The following is a 20,091-nucleotide window of genomic DNA, read 5'->3' as shown; positions in this document are numbered from 1 at the left end:
CACCCCGCCCCCATTCAGTCTCTTGATGTTTGGCCTTTTCAGACTAATGACTTGAATCTTTCTTCGGCTCACAAATTTTCCTTTACTTCTCTATTTTCTTCAGACATATTCCTAACCCTGTGTCCCACACAGGGTGCAGAGCTGCTCTAGAGGGGTGTGCAGGCTGCGCTTTGTACAGAGGTCCTCTGAGAACTGAGTGTCCCATATGCAACAAGGCCTGCATCCTGTTCGGTGTCCACGTGCCCACAGATGCCTCCGGGTTTCAATGTTTCAACAACAGTTTCTGGATCTTTTTCTCTGTGTTCAGATTCCACTTCTTTTTATATGTGTTTCTTTTAGTAATCACTGACTAATAATCATGTCATAAAAAGTTCTCACAGAAAAACAGATGAGCCACTTAAAATGGAAGAGAATTAGACTGGCCACAGACTTCTGGATGTGTACACTTAGCACTTGAGGCCTGCGTTCCAGAGACTAATGGATCACTTTACAGTCTAGGCATCGAGAATTCTAGACAGCTCTGCAGTGAACTCAAATGCACAAGCCAGACAGAAAGTCAGTTTGTGGTGCTTGAGCTTCATCTACTCAAACACTCCCTAAAATGATTATGAAAACCCATACACACCCTCACCATTTCTAAACGGGCAGGAATAAAATTCTCTCAACTTACAATGGTGTTGAAAGCTGTAATTTCCAGGGTGCTCTGCATATTGCCATTTCTAATAAGACTGTGGTATTTGCTCTTTTAAAAAGCATCAACAGAATAGAAATATATCACTACCTTTAAAAAATAATTATTATGGTGTCAGAACTTATTTTATTCCTGTTTCTCCTTAAACTTCTCCCACAGAATTGTAATCTAACATCTTCCAATTTTATGCTGGAGTGTCTTTGACTGACTAGTCTATCTGATGTCTCAAAAGAGGAAAGGATCTAAATTAAAATTTAATGTTTTTGTCCCTAATTTCCTGTGATAATGAGATCTAAAGCTCCATAGGTTTCCTCAGGCCTAAAGCTCTACAGTGCAGCCGAGTGGCAGGTGAGCTCAAATCCTTTAGTTAGCAGCTAAGCGCTTAACCACTGCACCACCATGGCCGACAGGTACCCTAAAATTAACCTGCACATTAGTAATATACTCTGTTATTAACAGCCATTAGGCAATCCAGATTATGTAATTAAGAGAGCTTTTAAATTCTCAAGGTCTCATATGACCCACTAAGAATTACAAAGCACCGAATAAAAGCTTTTTAAATTTCCAAACAAGAAACTTTCCATTGTTCCAAATTCTTCTTCTAAATCCCAAGGAATAACCAATCTCGCTTACGTATTCTTAAGTTGGTTTAAAAATTTTTAACTATTAAAAAAGTGCAGAATGGACTGAAAATCTACTCACCATTTGATATTTTCACCCTGGCCACAATGCCTTCTCTAGATCAGGAGTGGGTAATGGCTGGCCCACTGGCCATGTAAGACCCAGAAATCATCAAGCCTCACACATCTCAGAAGCAGTTCCAGCCACCACATTATGAGTGAGCTAATTAAGTATTTGACCAGTATGGCCCAACAATGATGTTATAAATATCCAAATGGCCCTTGGCAGAGAAAAAGTTCCTTTCCCCTGCCCTAGATCCAGACCCAAACTGCATTAAGCAGAAAAAAATGTAGTCACAATGCCTAGCTAATTCACTCATGCACCGTTTAATAAATATTACACTGGACCGACCAGAGGGAAAATGAAATCTCACCATCTCTGACCCTTTGGAGCTTGTGGTCTCATTGAGATCAAACACCAAACAAACAGATGCATAATGAAAGACTGTAATGTGATATACTAGGAGGTACATGCTGCTGTGAAAGCAGTTAACTCAAGCTTAGGGGAAGGGGTGCTGGCCTCATGGTGCAGCAGGGGAGGCTGAGAGGATTTCCTGAGATAATGACATTTCAGTTGACAGCTGAGTAAGTTCCTGTTGGTGCTTCCCTATTTTATAACTCTCCTGTTGGAATTAAATCATGAAAGGAAAGGGCCGGGTCTGATGAGAAGGAAAGGAAGAGGCACGTCCTAGGGTGCTTAAAATAATTTACAATTCTGACTTACACAAGAAAACATGCCTTGACAATGAAGTATCATTGGCTCTAACAAATACTTGTCTTACTAAATTATATAAACATTAAATAGATGCATGTAACCCAAAAAATTTACACTGGATTCCAGTATCTTCCGTGTGTGTGTGTGTGTGTGTGTGTGTGTGTGTGTGTAAAATCACATCGCAGGAAGAGAGAATAGCTATGTACTTCAGGCAAAAGCTACACTCTCAATTTGTGGGCCTAGTACACACAGGAGCCTCATTCTCAACAGAATGCTCCGGTGCTTGACTTCTCGTGGAGGAGTGGTTATGAGTTGGGCTGCTAACCACAGGCCTGTCGTTCAAACCCAACAGTTGCTTGTCTGGAGAAAAACGAAGCTAGTATCATTAGTTTGCTCCCATAAAGACTTGCAGTCTCTGCATCCCTAAGGAGAAGTTCTACTTGGTCCCGTAGGGTTAGCAGGAATGGTCTCCATGGCAGTGAGTTTTGACTTCTCAGAGCAGAGACTGCCTCTGCATTTCTAGGGTGTTCATTTCTACCAGAGCAGGAAGCCTTCTCTTGTCCCACAGAGCCGGTGGTATAGGTTCAAATTGCTGATCTCACCACAGAAACCCTTAACGAACAAGGATGTCAGCAACTAGTCTTCCACAGAGTATGTGGTATGGAAAGATCTGTATTAACTATCCTAAGGTTTAACCAGTAAGGCAAAAGCAAGCTGACTGCCAGTGAGTCAATTCCAATTCATAGCAACCCTATAGGGCCGAGTAGACGTGCCTCTGTAGGTTTCTATGGCTGTAAACCTCCCTAGGAGCAGGTGCCAACTGCTGACCTGTGGTGAGCAGCCAACTCGTAGCACTCCTAGACCACCAGAGGTCCTTAACCAATAAAGGCATAGCAATTTAACAGATTCATCGATTGACACATTTTAATGTGTTCTGTAATAATCAGAGATGTCTTAAACCCTCCTGCTTTGAAACGTTTCATGAGATCAAAATAAAATTGTACATAGAGCAGATAGGCATCTAAAATGAAAATCTAGATTTCCCATATTTCCAAAGATGATTTTTAAGTGACATATGTATCACACGTATCCTCAACACACACACACACACACACACACACACACACACACACCCCTAAAAAAGGGCACACTACCACAAAAGCTGGAATGGATCAAATCTACACATAAAATATCACTAGTCCCAGTTTGGGTCCCAACATCTTTTATTAACCACCTAGTACATTTAACTAAAAGCTAATGCAAATGATAGAGCCATCTGCCCTTCTCAAATTTACCAAATACAAAACCTCCTAGAATGTACTAATAAAAAGCATTTCTACACGAGGAACCTGGTAATACTCAGAAAAGAACCTTAACCTCCCCAAAGCCATCAAGCCAGCCCCAGGCTAGAAGCCACCTCTGGGTACAACTCATCTTCAATCTGTCTCAAGATACTTCCTTCATCTGGGATGTTTTCATTTTTTTTAAAGCTCAGTGATTCCCCAGATGGAAAACACTGGAATTTTTAATGGCCAATAAAGTCTGAAGCCCTGTCAAATTTGAATCTCAATTTTGGGGGAAAGGGAGTGCATGAGAGTCCAATCTATGGGTTGCACGAATCTATGGAATTCCTGTAATGAATTCTCAAACCCATATTCACAACAGTCATTGTCTGTAGAACACTAAACAAATCATGTCAAGTATTAAAATAAAAAGCTATTTAAAAGCACAAATAAAAGACAGCGTAAGGAAGGACAAGAAAGGGTTAGGAACAGTGTCTCTTGGGAAATCTAGTCATCCAGACCCCCTCCAGACATCTTGAAAAACCTCTCAGACCAAGACCACATTCTTACTCTAATGACAAAGGAGAAATGCCAACAGGAGTTAGGGTGTAGGCAAACAAGAGCTCTCTTACACAGGAAAATAAACTGATACCTTTCATTCAGCAACCCAACACCTAGCAACACATCATGAATGAGTTCAACTTTTTTCCCCTTCCTGTAAGGCAAACTCCTAATGGACAAAAACCAGCAAAATCAAATGAAATAAAACCTAGTCAAATCCAAAACCTAGTGCTACCAAGTCAATTCTGAACAACAGCAGCTCTTTATAAGGTCCCTAAGACTGAAAATCTTTATAGGAACAGATGTAACATTCTCCTGTGGAGCAGCTAGTAGGTTTGAACCACCAACTATGAGGTTAGCAGTCCAGCTCACTAGGACAAAACAGACACTGGAAGCTTCAATGTCCTGTGTTAGAAATCAAACCAACCCCCTGCCATCGAATCAGTTCTACCTCACAGTGACCCTTACTGGGCAGCGCAGAACTGCTCTTCAGAGTGTCCAAGGGGGAACTTGTCCAGAGGAGGCTTGGGTGGTTAGCTGCCAAACACTGAGCCCATAGCATGGCAAGGGCTCCTTGTCCTGTATTGAGACCAATTAAAGTGCCATAACATCATTACATGGGATATAATGTCTCCAGAATGATATAGGGGAATATTTAATAACATGGGTATTTTTCCCCTTATATATGGAGGAAAGAAAAGTTCTGGTGGGACAGTGGGGTGAGTGCTGGGCTGCTAACCTAAGATGCCTGGTTAGAACGCACAGCTGCTCCCAGCCCAAAAGACTGACAGCCTTGAGAACCCCATGGAGCAGTCCTGTGTCCTACAGAGCCAGTAGTGGATTTGCTTTTTGTTTTTCCTTTAAGGGGAAAAAAAGAAAACAGATAACAGCAAACAGAGGGCAGTATCATTGGAAACTTCCACAAATAGAAAAAGGCCTGGGTTGACATATACCAAAAGGTAATTCGTTATTTTTGAGTGGTTAGATTAAGAGTAATGTTTGTTTCTAGGGCTTTATGTTTGGAAACTATTTCATATTAGGGTATGCATTTTTTATAAATATATATTTAAAATTAGTTTTTAAAATAGATTCCCAAGTTCCTAGGTGGCAGGCTCTTGGCTACTAACCTAAAAGTTGATGGGGTGAACCCATCCTGCAGAATCTAGGAAGAAATGTCTAGTGAGTTCCAGAAAGATTACAGCCAAGTAAACCCTCTGAAGCAGGATTAAGGTGAGATGGTCTCGAACTTAGTAAAGGCTGTCAGCCAAGTCACGCCCTTTTGTTTTCTGAGTGATACGGTCTACTGAAAGACAAAAACCACACAAGCCATCTTGGACAGAGAGGAAACATCCCAGGACTATGGACAGCAGAGCACATTCGTGATCTCTGTCCTGAAGTGGCAGAGGCCATGACCAGAGGCACCAGAGACAGAGGCATGGAAACTAGCACAGAGCAAGGGAGTCAGGCTCAGACCTGAAGGAGATCATGACACAGAACCAAGGAGCAGCCCTGAGACCATGGGTCAATGAGGCAGAGAAACAGGCAGGCTTCCTGGTCCCTGGAAGCAGGGGCCAAGGGGCCATGTGACTGCGAGGCTGAGGGCCTGAGAAAGACTTGGCTGCTGGCTGAGAGGCGTTACCCTGGGCCAATGACTATATCTTTACTGTTTACCAATTCTGACTTGTGGTAATCTATTAACTTACCTAATACCAAATGTCAAGGATCTCATCTTGCTTGGCTTCACAATAAACGCTCATGAAATCAGCAGTCAAGAGATCAAAAGATGCACTGCATTAGATCAATTTGCTGCACATGACTTCTAACCTTAACTGTCCTCTTTACCTCTTTAGTGTACTGGAAGCAAGAATGTTACTTTGAAGACTAAGGTGTGCCTGCCCCAAGCCATGGTCTTTTCAAGAGCATCATATGCATGTGAAAGTTGGACCATGACTAAAGAGCAAAGAAGAACGGATGCATTTGAATTATAGTGCTGGAGAAGACTAGTCAATGTAACAGGACAAACCGATCTGTCTTGTCCAAACAGAGTGCTCCTTACAGCAAGGATGGCGAGATTTCATCTTACACACTTTGGATCTGCTGTCAGGAGATACCACTCCCTGGACAGAGGAGGACACCACGGTTGGTAAAGTAGAGGGGCAGCAAAAGAGAGGCAGGCCCTCAAGGAGATGGATGGACACAGTGGCGGCAACAACGGGCTAAGGCACAGGCACGATGGATGGTGAGGCTGGTGCAGGCAGGACGGGCAGTGTTTCATTCTGCTGTGCATAAGGTCGCTATGCATCAGTAAGGACTGGATGGCATGTAACAACAGCCGTACCATCACCAAAACCACTCACTGCCACTAAGTGGATTCTGACTCAGCAACATGATGAGATGGGGCAGAACTGCCCCTCTGGGTTTCTGCAACTGTAACTGTTTGCCAGGGCAGAAAGAAAGCCTCTTCTTTCTCCACGGAGTGGCTGGTGGTTAGCGGCCCAACATGTAACTACTGGTTTTATATGTGAGTCCTGTGTGGTTACTGCAAGAAATTACTGGATGCAACATGGACGCAGAGTGGCGGTAGGAACGGCTGGTGTCAGGATAGGTAAAGAGAGATGGAGGGAAGAGGCACCTCTGACTCCTGCCTCAGGGCAAAAGAGAAGCCAGAGATGGGATATGGCCACCCTCACTCCCTTTACTGCAATGCAATGCAATGCTGTCTAATCGATTCCCGTGCAAAGAGACCCTGTAGACAGCGGAACTGTGCCCAAGTTTTCCAAGGCTTTAAATCCGTGTGGAAGCCAACTGCCTCATCCTTCTCCCAAAGAGCAGCTGATGAGTTTCAACCTTTCAGTTGGCAGATGAGCACTTTAACTACTGCACCACCAGCGCTTTGTGTGACCTCAGGTTTTGCTAACTTTAATATCGCTGTTCCTAATTGGGCAATGGAGATGTCTCACAGGACAGCTGTGAGGATTAAATTTAAAAAGACTTAGAACAGAATCTAGCATATGGAAGGCTCGTGGTATTACCATTATTTCGATTGTTGGAATAGCACCCCTAAACAGCTAAATTTGTGCCTCTTAATAAATATATAGTACTTTGTAGAAAATGACAACAAATGGCTTTATTTAAATTTACACCTTCTGAGGAGATACTGTAACCAGGCTGCCTTGCCAGGAAGGCTGCAGGAATAGTTGAGATGCAGGACTTTCTAGAATAAGGAAAACCCGTTCCTTCTCTCGCGTCATACGGAGATACAGCAACCCTACTTGCAAACAGATATTTAAGACCCAAAAAGTTTTACAACTTCAGCATGGAGCACATCAACCCAGCACACACAAAACTCTCAAATTCAAGCTCTATAAATTTTAACTATATTTCTTCTAAGAAAGAAATTCATACTGCTCTTCTAGTGTAACAGTTCGGTAGTAAAAACAAAAACAAAACGATAGTACATATATGTCACCAGAATATCACAAGTCAAAATGTAGAGAAATATTATCTCAGGAAAGTATTTGAGAAAATGGGGTCTGAGAGGTAAAGCCATCTCCCCAACTTCTACCAGTTGCCTTCTCACTCCCACACCCCTCCATTCAAATCACGCCTAACAAGGCCCAAGTTGCAGTACAATTGCTATCCCACTAAATGCTTTCTTGCTTGGAGGGGACATTCTTTTTCCACTCACAATTCAGCTGGACTTGTAATATCCCAGCCATTTCCCTCCCCTACAAGTTTACCCACTGAAGCCCTGGAAATGGCCTAACTCCCGACTAAGCTGTCTCTACAGTTATCAGTGATGGGGATGAACAGCCCATCCCCGTGCCCTACAGCTGTGACCTTCACCTGAAGGTCTTCAGATTCAGAAACGTGTCGGCTCGGAAAATCAGAGGGCCAGCCTCTAGGCCCCGCATTCCAACTCCAGTTGTGGGCTAGAATGTTTACCTGGCTTGCCCTCAGATGCAAAGTTCCAGCATCAATCAGGGACAGGGCCCCAGAGCAGACAACAGGTCACACAGGCCAGGCCAGACCACAGGTCACTTGGCACCCCCTTCACTGACTTCACTACTGAAAGCCCGACTGCCCAAACCTTGACCTGATGAACAGGACAATGGACTGGCAGGCAGTCTACAGATTCTTCCAGCCACTGTTCCAATTGGAGCCTGGCTGATCCGCCAAGGGAAATCAAATCTGGGAGCAAGGCTTCTTGAAACGCAGGTGGAAAACTTCTTGGGGGCAGTCTTCACAGCTTAGTCACTTTATGTGTCTAAAACAGAACCGAACAAAACACTGCCATCAAGTCCGTGCGACTCAGAGCAACCCTATAGGACAGGGTACAGTGGCCTCTTGTCCTTGGCTTCCCAGGGCAAACTCTCAGCGGGAGCATCAAGAAAGCATCACTTCTCTTTCTCCTGCGGGTGGTATTCAAACTGCTGACCCTGCAGGCCCTGGAGTAGCTGCTCTGCCACCAGGGCTCCTCCAACTGTGCCTAGTGATACGAAATGTCGTCTGGATAACTCGTTTTGTTCATGAACTCATGATACCACTGGGAGGTTTGGGGGCTGACGGTCCAAGGCGCAGTGCTAGCAAGCCCTTGGGAGCTTTCCAAGGCAGCTTCTCCCACCGACGGGTGCACCCCTTCCCTCCGAGAGGGCCTCCAAGAAGCAGCTCCCTGTGAACCAGCCTCTCGGCATTCCAGAAGGAGAGCTGCCCCAGATCAACATCTGGGAGCAGCGACCTGGGACTCACTCAGGGATGCGCAAACGGGGACAGGGCCGGTGCTGGAGGTCAAACCCAGGGAGGGCCCGGGTTCGGGGCGCCCCAGCGCTGCAGGGCTGGGGCAGCCGTCTGCGTCTATAGCAACCGCGACGCTGCGCGGGCCCAGAGCGGAGCTCTCCCAGCACCTCCGGCCCCTGCACCTCCTCCTACCCCGGCGTCCGCGCCCCCGCGGACGGAAAGGAAGCCCCTGCGCGCGGGCTCCGGCGTCCCTCCGCTCGCCAGGCGGCTAGTGGCTCCCGCAACTTTGCAGCCGCTCCCCCCCCGCCCCGCCCCCATCACTTGGGGACCGACCGACCCTCTTCCGGGACGGGCGCTTCTCTGCGCTCGACACTTTGTCCCGCGGCGCCGGCCGCCGTCGGCCCCCAGCGAACGCGCGGACGAACGGCCGGCCCCCGCGGGCGCAGACCCCTGGCCCCACCGCTTCGGGCCACCCCGGGCCCGGCCGCGCCCCGGGCACCCGCCCCCCTCGGCGTCCGGCCGCGCTCCCCGGGGCCCGCCCGGCGGCTGCTCGGCGACTCCAGAGGCCGTGCGTCCCCTCCACAGGCCCCGCCTGGGCCTCTCGGCTCGGGGGCCCTCCCTTGCACCCCCGGGGCCGGCCGAGCGCGAGCCGGGGAGCCGGGCGGCACGAGCCCCGGGCGCTGCACTCACTCGGGAAGGTAGGTGGAGGAGAAGGAGCTCCACTTGTGTAGCGCGTAGGGCAGAAGCCGGCACTCGGGCGCCGCAGCGACAGCCCCGCCAGCCGCCATCTTGTCAGCACCCGAGCGGCCGCCGCCGAACGCCGGCCGCGCCGGGAGGAGGGGAGAGGGCGGGGCCTGCTCTTAAAGGGGCCGCGCGCCGAGACCCCCTGGGTCCCCCTGCGGATCCCGGCCGGCTGGACCAGAACCGGGACCGAGACGTGAGCTCCTGGGGGCTTTTCTGCCGGCCTTGGAAGAGAGTTGGCCTTTTGTTACGAGCTCCAAACCCAACCCGCTGCCGTTCAGTCCATTCCGCCTCTCGGCGACCCTAGAGGACAGAATGGAACAGCCACCGAGGGTCACCTACGGAAGCCCATTGCTGCGTCTTTCAGCACCTGTAGTGGTGGCTGCCGACCTTGCTGGTTAGCAGCCTAACGCTTAATCCACTGCACCACCGCAGCTCCCAGCTAAGCGTATCCTATACAGCAGAAGTCAGTCCGGGGCAAACCGCCAAGATTGGGAAAAGAAGAAACTTGTGGCTATGGGGCTCAAATGAGAAGCTGAACTGGGCGACTTTGGAAGTCACTCCCCTGCCGCCTCAGAAAGCCTTCCAGAAGGCAGCGCTGAAGGGCAAGGGGAATGGCCTTTCCTTCTGCACCTGCCCTGATTTTGATGACTTGCCCCCCACCCCATTTCCAGGCTTGGGGATCAGAAAAGGAAACGTGGGTGTGTCCCTTTGCCCTGTCCTGTTTACAACCTGTTGGTGACCTTCATTGCAAGCGTTTGGGGGGGGGTGCTCCCCCACCCCACTGGCACTCAAATCTTTGTGGTGTGTTCTCCCACGGGTACTCACAGTGGGTTTGCTCATTTACCTACAGCAGCGGCCTTAAACAGAGGTAGGAAGCGCCATGGCACCAAACTGGCAAATCAGCCCCCCTTGCTCTTGAACTTGGATGGGAGAAAGACCAGGTTTTCTACTCCCTTAAAGAGTTACATTCTTGGGAAACCCACAGGGGCAGTTCTACCCTGACCCATAGATTTGCTCCGAGTCGAAATCAACTGGATGGTAGTGAGTTTTGAACTAGGATGGAAATTTAATCCAACCATTCAGAGAAAGAAAGAGATGTTCTCAATAAAGACAGTCCGTTCTTCGTGTCCCAGGATCCCAGCCAAGATGGGCACCAGGCCAGTTTCTTATCTGAAAGGAGCACTTGGGCACCTCTCTGGCAGCTTTTGGTCCCGCTCCCAGCAGGCTCCTGCTGGTTAGGGTGCGGCATATTTATCTCTGGGCTTAGCCTCTGCAATCAGGAAAGGAGGTGTCACTCATTGTCTAAGAAGCCTCCCTGTGTCATCACCACCACCTAACAGATGGGCAAACACAAGCAAAGAGCTCAGTGCATGGCCAAGAGAGACACAACGCCTCCTTCACTAACTGAGCTCTCTTCCTCTTCCCAGCCCTTCCCCTGCCCTCCCTCAAATCCTTTCCCAACGCCCAGTGTCCATGGTGAGAAAATGCCTCCACGAAGATATCAGCTCCCACCAAAAGCCAAACCCACTGCCGTGGAGTCAATTCCAACTCTGTGGTACCCTCTAGGACAGAGTCGGACAGCCCTTTGGATTTTCAAGATTGTGAATCTATGGGAACAAGCATGCTCATCTGCAGAGTGGCTAGCGGGTTCGAACTGCTGACTTTGTGGCTAGCGACCCAACATGTAACCCACTATGCCACTGGGCCCCTTAGCAGAGTTCCATAGGGTTTCCAAATCTTTCTCCTGCTGAGCAGCTGGTGGGTTCAAACCACCGACCTTGACATGAGCAGTCAAGTGCTTGAATCAAGTGCTGGTATGACCGGGGTTCCTCGGACATCAGCTCAGGAATGCCAATAGAATGGGCACAAGTGCAGTCACCTTTAAAACGGCATGTGTTTGGTGAGCTGCAGCACGCTGTCTAGGTTAGGAGAGTTTCCATGGCGGGAAAGTATTTATTCCTTAGGGGAGTGCTGTCACCTAGGTGACCTGGGTTAGGGAAGAGCCAATGACAAAGCTCCAAAGGGTAGAAATTGGAGGACAGGAAAAAGATGGGGACCAGAGAGAGAGGATTCCTAATGGAGTTGTGAGTGGTCATCTTTGGGGAGGAAGAAGAAGATTAAAGGGTGACTCAGTTCAATTCATTGCCCCCCCCCCATTTGCTAATGATATCTCCTACCTTCATGTACATAACATACTTCTCCTTTCCCAGACACAGAGTTATGGTTCCTGAACGATATTTTTTAAAAACCCTTTGGCTCAAGCAAAGGAACAATTGTGAGGATGGGCTAGGACAGGGAGGCGTTTCGTCCTCTGTGGCACAGAGTTGCAGGGATGAGTGGGAACCGGCTCGGTGGCCCCTCAATTACAACAACACGCTTCAGTGACTTCCCACAGCCCTCTGGTTGTGGCTAACCTGCCTCACTGAGCCTCCCTTGCCCCCCCCCCCCAATCTGCTGATGAAGGAGGCCTCTCCAGCCTTCCTGCTTTCTGCTTTCTCCTTTGCTCTCTTGGTGCTCCACCTACACTGACGGCAGGTAATGAATCAGCTCCACTGTAGGAACTGCTCACATTGGACGACTCGCCTGAAGCCTGGCAGTTCGAACCCCTCCGGTGGGCCCCTGGAAGAAGGGCCTGTGACTCTTGGCTTTGGTAAAGGTTACAGACACGGAGAACACTCTACTCCTCGAAACACAGGAGGGGTGGCCAACATGAGTCCTGATTGCCTGGATGGAGATGGGTTTGGTTTGATTTGGTTTGGGCTTAGGGATGGTGTTCTGCCGGGCCTCCGGGGCTTGACCTTAACCAAACTGGGAATTCTCTTCCTCCAGGCTTCCTTCCCTGGCTCATGCTTCATATCCTTTTATTCTGGAAAGTTCTTCCCCATCACCTCTTCGGGGTGACGCGCCATTTTTTACACTCCCCTTAGCACCTGAGTCCCCTTCCCGATCTTAACAATCATCTTATGTTTCCACTGCCTCTTTACTTCTTCTTCCTCCTCAACTGTAAGTCCCCAGAGGGCAGGAGTCATCTGGTTCACCCTTGTATCCTCTAGTGCAGGGGCTCTCAAACTTTTTAAACAGGGGGCCAGTTCACTGTCCCTCAGACCCGTTGGAGAATCAGACTATAGCTAAAACAAAAACAAACTATGAACAAATTCCCATGCACACTGCACATATCTTATTTTGAAGTAAAAAACAAAATGGGGCAAAAACACCCGGCGGACCAGATAAATGTCCTCGGCGGGCCGCATGTGGCCCGTGGGCCGTAGTTTGAGGACCCCTGCTCTAGTGTCAAGCACCTAGTCAATGCTCCATAAACATTCACTGAGGAACAAATACACTGTGCTAAAAAGGAACTGCAATCTGAAATTTGGGGACATGCACAGGGAGGGGGATGCTGGACCGTCTCGCACTGCCATTGTGCATCCCAGATGTACGGGTGCTATGAGATGATAAAGACCCAGAAGAGCCTAGCTCTCCTGCCGCACAAATGGTGCAAGTGGTAAGATCATCTCCAGCATGCATACGTCATGCAAGCACAGATGGATGCCTTGTCATGCTCAAGGCTGAGGACAGGCCAAGTTTGCAGGAGGTGGCTAGTGGCTAGACCCTCATAACCATTACTCTCCTGCGTTGGAGCCTTGCCTTGGTGATGGGGGTTGACTGCAGCAACTTACAGGGAAGGCATGGAAACTGCCAGCAGCCATGTAGTTCCAACCCCTCCTCTCCCAATACATAGGAGATAGGGACATGTCTCATGGAGAACTGGATCAGCAGCAGTCATGGTAACATATCAGGGCAAGTATTCCGTCATCCCCCAAATCAAACACCTTTTATTCCCCTCTGCTTTCTCCATCCACCTTGTAGACAAAATACTTCCCAGAGAGAGTAATTGCTTGTGTTTGGTTTCGCTGTCAACTCCTCTAGCACGCAAGAAGGATTCAGAGAGAGGCTGTGACGTGCCAGGCCCTGTCCTAGATGCCAGGGAGCCAGCAGTAACCCGACAAACCAGATGAGGGCCTGGTTTTCATGGCTCTTGCAGCCTGGTGGGGCAACATGCAATACAAAAATCAAGTAGGCCCTAATTATAATGCCGAGTAGCAGTCATGAAAGTGACCCCAGAAAAACAATCACTTCTTCATTATTAAATATGATGTTATCCGTGGCTGTTTTACAGATGCGGGTTATCAAATTAAGGAACTTCCTTAGCATTCCTAGTCCATTGAGAATTTTTTTTTGAGAATTTTTATTATGAACAGGTGTTAAGATATCTTTTTTCAAATTTTTTCCTACATTGACTGGTTTTACTTATATATCATATTTCATTATTTCATTTTATGGATTAAACCCACTTGGGATAAATTACACTTGCTCATACCTTATCGTTCTTTTTATATGTTATTGAGCTATAGTACTAATATTAAAAGAAACTCTTATCTATGTTAATAAAATATAATGCCTGATATATATATGCACATATATATGTATATATCAAGTCAACTAGGTAAGTTTACATTGTGCTGAGTGCTAAGCTCTGGTAGCGTAGTGGTTGCTCGATGGGCTGCAATCTACAAGGTCAGTTGAAAACTACCAGCTAAAGACTCTCGGCCCTGGAAACTCACAAGGGAAGTTCTGTGCTGCCCTATTAGGGTCCCTAAGAGATGGAATTGGCTTGATGGCAGTGAGCTGAGTGCATGCTAAGAGGAAGGAGGCTAGGGTTTTCAATTGGATGGTCAAAACAAAACAAAAAACCTTCACCGTCATCCAGTCGATTCGGACTCATCGTGACGCCATAACTACGATAGGGCTTCCAAGACTTTATGGGAATAGCAAGCCTTGTCTTTCTCCTCCGGAGTAGCCGGTGGCTTTGAATTGCTGACTTTGAAGTTAGCAGTGCGCAACTGGTAGCCACTCCTCCACCAGGGTTCCTCTATTATTTCCCTAAGATGGCAATCGATATTTGAACTCAAAACCAAACCCACTGCCATCAAGTCAATGCTGACTCAGCAACCCTGTCACGCACTGGCACTGAGTCAGTACTGACTCCTAATGACCCGTTGTGGGTTTCCAAGACTGTCACTGTTCATGGGAGTAGAAAGCCCATCTTTCTCCAGCAAAATTGCTGGTGGTTTAGAACTGCTGACATTGTGGTTTGCAGCCCAACATATACCTACTACACCACCAGGGCTCCTTAAGACTGAGCAATGAGCAAAAGCCAACATACAAAAGCTACAACCAACCAGGCTTCAAACTGGCCCATTCCGTTGCAAAGGCCTGCTGAGAATTTGCATTTCCACTTAAGATGTACTGAATCTTAGTCTACCTTTTAACAAGATCCCCACATGATTCAGGTAGATCCCCAGGCGATTCTTATGTATGCCTTATGTATACCTGGGCATGAAAATTGAAATGAAAATTCTGAGTCAGTTTATCTGGGGTGAAAATGAAAATTCCCAGCAGGGGATGGAACTGAAATGGACCAGTTCCAAGTTCTAGGGGGTGAAAGTGTCCCCATGTGGAGAAAAAGCAAGGTGCAGAGGGGCTGAGGCAGGAGATTTTGGCATTTTCAAAGCAAAGATGTGACTGGAGCTTAATGAGGGGAAGAACAGAGCCAGAACCAGCAAGGTCTTAACCGCCCTCTTAAGAAAGATGCAAGGGAGTTCAGTCAGACAGCAGCAGGATACAGCTCACGTTGCTGAGAGATCACTCTTGACCAGTCCTGAAAAGTGAGAAGATCTAGCAGGAAGGTGTTACAGCAATCAGCCCAGCAAGGGACCAGGATGGAGCCGAGGAGATGGGCAGAAATGACTGAATTGGAGCATGGGTTAGTCTGGTAGACTGAAGCAACAAATTCAGAGGTACGCAGATGTGGCTAAGAGCGAGCTTTATATCAAAGAGTGATTGCATATTGAGAAAACATCCCCAGTCCAGATCAAGTTTATAAGTCCGATATTAGCCCATATGTCTGATTCTAGTCCATAGATTCCTCTTCAGACTCACGCAACACATGCATTGTCAACGAACGCAGGGGCTCACAGGCCAGTGGGTGAAAAGTCTGTGGATCCAGTGGCGGTGGAAGCATCTCAGTGCTGGCGCGGGTCTCCACATTGCTTCTCCAGCTCTCTACGTGTGGCTCCTCAACAGAAAGGCAAAGCAGAGGGTGTGTGGGCTTCCTCTCCAGGGAGGAGGAGAGGAACTTCCCAGAATCCTCATGAAAAGGTCACGCTCACCAGGAAGCATCATCAGTCTGACCTGATTGACAGGCAAACTCCACCCCCTTTACACTATCAAGTTGACATGAAATTATGTAACTACCACAGAGCATATTTTGGAAGTAAAGCCAATTTGTTCTAGGTGGTGTTAGATGCCATCAAGTTAGTCTGACTCATAGTAACCCTATGTATAACCCGATGTATAACTGAATGTATCACTGAATGAAACACTGGCTGCTTGGTCCTGTGCATCCTCCCAATTGTTATGTTTGAGCCCATTGTTGGAGCCACTGTGTCAATTCTTCCTTTTTTTTTTTTTTGCTGCCTCTCAACTTTACCAAACATGATGTCCTTCTCCAGGAACTGGTCTCTCCTGACAACATGTCCAAAGGATGTGAGAAGAAGTCTCACCATCCTTGCCTCTAAGGAGCACTCTGGCCGTACATCTTCCCAGACAGATCTGTTTGTTCTTTTGGCAATCCATCGTATTTTCAATATTCTTTGCATTGATTTTTCTCTTTGGTCTTCCTTCCTCATTATCCAACTTTCACATGCATCTGAGGGGATTGAAAATGCCGTGGCCTGGGCCAGGTGCCCCATAGATGGGACATCCTTGCTTTATAACACTTTAAAGAGGTCTCGTGCAGCAGATTTCCCAGGGCAGTGCATCGTTTCATCTGGACGTGCTTCCATGAGCAGTGATTGTGGATCCAATCAAGACAAAATCCTCGACAGCTTCAATCTTCTCTTTACTTGCCACGATGTCCACTTGTGAGGATTTGAGTCATTTTAAATTGTGTGATTATGGATTGTGATAAGAGTTGTCTGAGCCCCCGAGCCTCCAATAAAATAATTTTAAAAAGAAAACAAATTGAGGAATAATCTATGCTTAAAGCTGCAGTCCTAGATCTTCATCGGCAAGTCCTTCGAATGCCCCTCACTTTCAGCAAACAAGGTTGTGTCATCTGCACACAACAGGGTGGTCCTGCTATCCCGATGGCACATTCTTCCTGATGAAGCCCAGCTTCTCGGATTATTGCTCAACACACAGATTGAATAAGTACGGGGAAAGGAGGCAGCTTTGACACACACAGTTCCTGATTCAGCATTCCCTTGTTCTGTTCAAATGACTACCTCTTGATTCATGTACAGGTCCGGCTTGAATACAATTAAGGGCTCTCAAATTCCCATCGTTCCCAATGTTATCCATGGTTGGTTATGATCTACATAGTCAAATGCCTTGGCATAGTCACTGAAATACAAGTAAACATTTTTCTGGTATTCCATGCCTCGAACCAAGATCCCTCTGGCATCAACAGTGATACCCCTTGTTCCACGCCTCTTCTGAATCCAGCTTGAGTTTCTGGCAGTTCCATATCTGTGTACTGTTGCAATCGTTGTTGACCGGTCAGCAAAATTTTACTTGCATGTGATATTAATGTTAGTGTCGTTTCTGCATTCTGTTGGGTCACCTTTCTTTGGAATGGATACAAATATGCATATCTTCCAGTGCTTCGTCGGTTTGTTGAAACATTTCACTTGGTACTCTGTCAATTCCTGGAGCCTGTCTTTCACTAATACTTTCGGTGCATCTTGGACTTCTTCCTCCATTGTCGTCTATCAGTGCTTGATCATATGCTGTCTCTTGAAATGTTTGAATGTTTGCCTATTGTGAAGGGTACCACCTTTTTGGTCTCCTCTTCTGTGGTCTTATCCGATGTGTATAGCAGCCTGATGGACTTCTGTTTGTTGATCATTTATCCTGCCACTCTGCCAAACTCCTGTATTGCTTCCAGTACTCCCCTTGTGCAGCTTTTGGGATTTTCCATATATAAAATCATATCTGCAAATAACGATAGTTTCCCCTCTTGCTTCCCCAGATGAATACCTTTGATGTATTTTCTTTGCCTTATGCTGTTAGCTAAAAGCTCCAGCATGATATTAAATAAGAGTGGGGACAAGGTGCATCCTGGTCTGGTCCCCTTTTTCAGTGGGCTTTTGTTAGTCTTTTCTCCATGGACTAGCACGTTGGCTGTTGGTTTTTCATATATAGCTTGTATTGTCTTGAGGAATTTTCCTTCCATTCCTATCTTCTCAAGTGTCTTAAACAGGAATTGGTGTTGGATGTTGTCAAATGCTTTTTCTGCATCTATCGATATTATCATGTGGTTCTTATAGTTTTTCCTGTCAATGTGATAAATAATACGAATGGTCTTTCATATGTTGAACCATCCCTGCATCCCTGGTATGAGTCCCACTTGGTCATGGTGAATTATTTGTTTTATATGCTTTTGTATTCTGTTGACGAGTATTTTGTTAAGGATTTTTGCATCGATATTCATTAGGGAGATTGGTCTGTAGGTCTCAATTCTTGTGGGATCCTTGCCTGGTTTCGGTATCAGAGTTATAACCAGCCTCATAGAAAGAGTTTGGGAGTTTGCCGTCTTTTTCTATGTTCTGGGAGAGTTTGTGTAGAAATGTCTGAATGCTGAGTGGTTCTTTTTGCAAGACTATCTGTATTCTTTCTGATGCTTTCTACATCATTCAACAGTTTGCTCATAGAATCTTTTAATACTGTCACTCAAGGCTTGATTTTTTTTTTTTTTTTTGCTCAGGTCTTTCCGCTTGAGATATGCTAAGCATGTGGCTCCTTTTTTGGTTTTCTAACTTGAGGTCTTTATAAATTTATTATAATACTTGACTTTGCCTTCTCAAGCTGCCCTTTGAAAATTTCTGTTCATGCTTTGCTACATCATCCTTCGCTGTTGTGGGGTGCCATGAAGGTGGTCTGACACACAGTCGCCGCACGTACCACAGAATAAAACATGGCTCGGTCCAACACCATCCTCTTAACCATTCCCATGTTTGAGCCACGGTTGCAGCCACCGTATTAATCCATCTCATTGAGGACCTTCCAATCTTTCACTGACCTCCTACCAAGCAGATGCACTTCTCCAGGGACTGGTCCCTCCTGGAGACGTAGCCGAAGGACCGAAGATGCAGTATTCCCTTCTAAGGCGCTTGCTGCCTGTCCTGCTTCTAGTCCAGATTTGGTTAATCTTCTGCCAGTCCATGGTTTGTTTCGTGTTCTTCACCAACACGATAATTCAAAAGCATCCATTCTTCTGCAGCCGCCTTTATTCCATGGGCAACTTTCACATCCATATGAAGAGATTGAAAATTCCATGACTCACCTCTATCTTCTGGGGAAGATTCCTTTGCTTTGGAGCACTTGAAAGAGATCTTTTGCAGCAGATTTACCCAATGCAGTCCTAAAGGGCGCTTCCAAGTAACACGGAATCCTTGACATAAGCTTCCAGCTTTTCTCTGTTTTTCATTATGTTACTTATCGCCCCAGTTGTAAGGACTTTTCATTCCATGATGTTGCCATAGACTCTCTATTGAAGCCCGTAGTTGTTGATCTTCATCAGCGAGTGATTCAAGTCCTCTGCACTTTCAGGGCGCGAGGTTGTGTTAGCTGCATATCCCAAGTCACTAGTACATCCTCCTGCAATCCTGATGCCTGAGGTTTTCTTTAGACCTGCTATTAAAGGAGAGAGAAAACAAAACTCACTGCCTTCTAGTTCATTCCAACTCACAGTGACCCGATACCCGGCTGCTAAGACTGTAGATCTTTGTAGAAGCAGAGAGCCTCATCTTTCTTGAGAAGCAAGAAGTGGTTTTGAACTCCCGATACCTTTCGGTATTGCAGCTCAACCCCCAATCCACAGAGCCTCCAGGGTTCCTTGAAGGAGTGGGGAAGGAGGAAATGGGTCGACTCCCTGGATCTTGAGTTTACGCCCCTGGATAGATAAAAAACCCTTTGCCGTTGAGCTGATTCCACTGCTCGTGACCTTACAGGACAGAGTCGAACTGTCCCTTAAGGGCAGACAACTGCCTCTTTCTCCTGAGGAGCACTGGTAGAGTTTAACCACTCACTGCAGCTTAGCATCCAAATGCTTAACCCATTGTGCCACTGGGGCTCCTCCTGGGTGGATAGTGATGTCTTTCTGAAGAAGGGGACTACATGAGGTTAGACTAGGTTTGACATGGAATGAATCAAGGGTTCTGAGTTGAATACATTGTAACTGTGCGACTGTCCCGCGCGTACAGAGAGCTTGGAAATACCGCGGCTTACCTCAGTCGTCAGAGTGACAGCTTTGCTTTTGATATTCAAGTGGAAATGCCAGTCATCTCATATGAGGACCTATATGGGACGACCAGAATAACAGACATGTCTGTCTTGGAAGAGCTACAAGCCACAAGGTTCCCTCGAAGGAGGGATGGTGAGGCTTTGTCTCATGTGCTTTGACTACGTGGCCCAGACCAGGCAGTGTTCTAATCTGATGTCCGTAGGACCCTGTGAGCTGGAACCAAGCTGAAGGCACCAAAGCCCTGGCGGAGTCGTGGGTTAGGAGTTGGGCTGCAAGGTCAGCATTTTGAAACCACCAGCCACTCCACAGGAGAA

General features: G+C 47.1%; 1 protein-coding gene across 5 annotated transcripts in view; it reads right to left on the bottom strand.

Moving 5' to 3' along the window:
• MKLN1 (muskelin 1) overlaps positions 1 to 20,091 on the bottom strand; it is a 337,081-nt gene that overhangs the window by 114,465 nt on the left and 202,525 nt on the right. For 2 of the 5 annotated variants that reach the window (XM_075558672.1, XM_075558678.1), the window contains exon 1: positions 9,358 to 9,488. The exons of 2 other annotated variants lie outside the window; for them this stretch is intronic. In XM_075558672.1, coding sequence (XP_075414787.1) covers positions 9,358 to 9,455 — 98 coding nt within the window. In that variant the 5' untranslated portion in view covers positions 9,456 to 9,488. Of the gene's footprint in view, positions 1 to 9,357; positions 9,489 to 20,091 lie in introns of those variants that run through there. One more of the 5 variants, XM_075558676.1, reaches the window with a different exon arrangement.

This window comes from Tenrec ecaudatus, chromosome 9 (assembly GCF_050624435.1).
Source record: "Tenrec ecaudatus isolate mTenEca1 chromosome 9, mTenEca1.hap1, whole genome shotgun sequence".
Lineage (NCBI taxonomy): Eukaryota > Metazoa > Chordata > Mammalia > Afrosoricida > Tenrecidae > Tenrec > Tenrec ecaudatus.
This window is presented reverse-complemented; position numbering and strand designations above follow the sequence as displayed.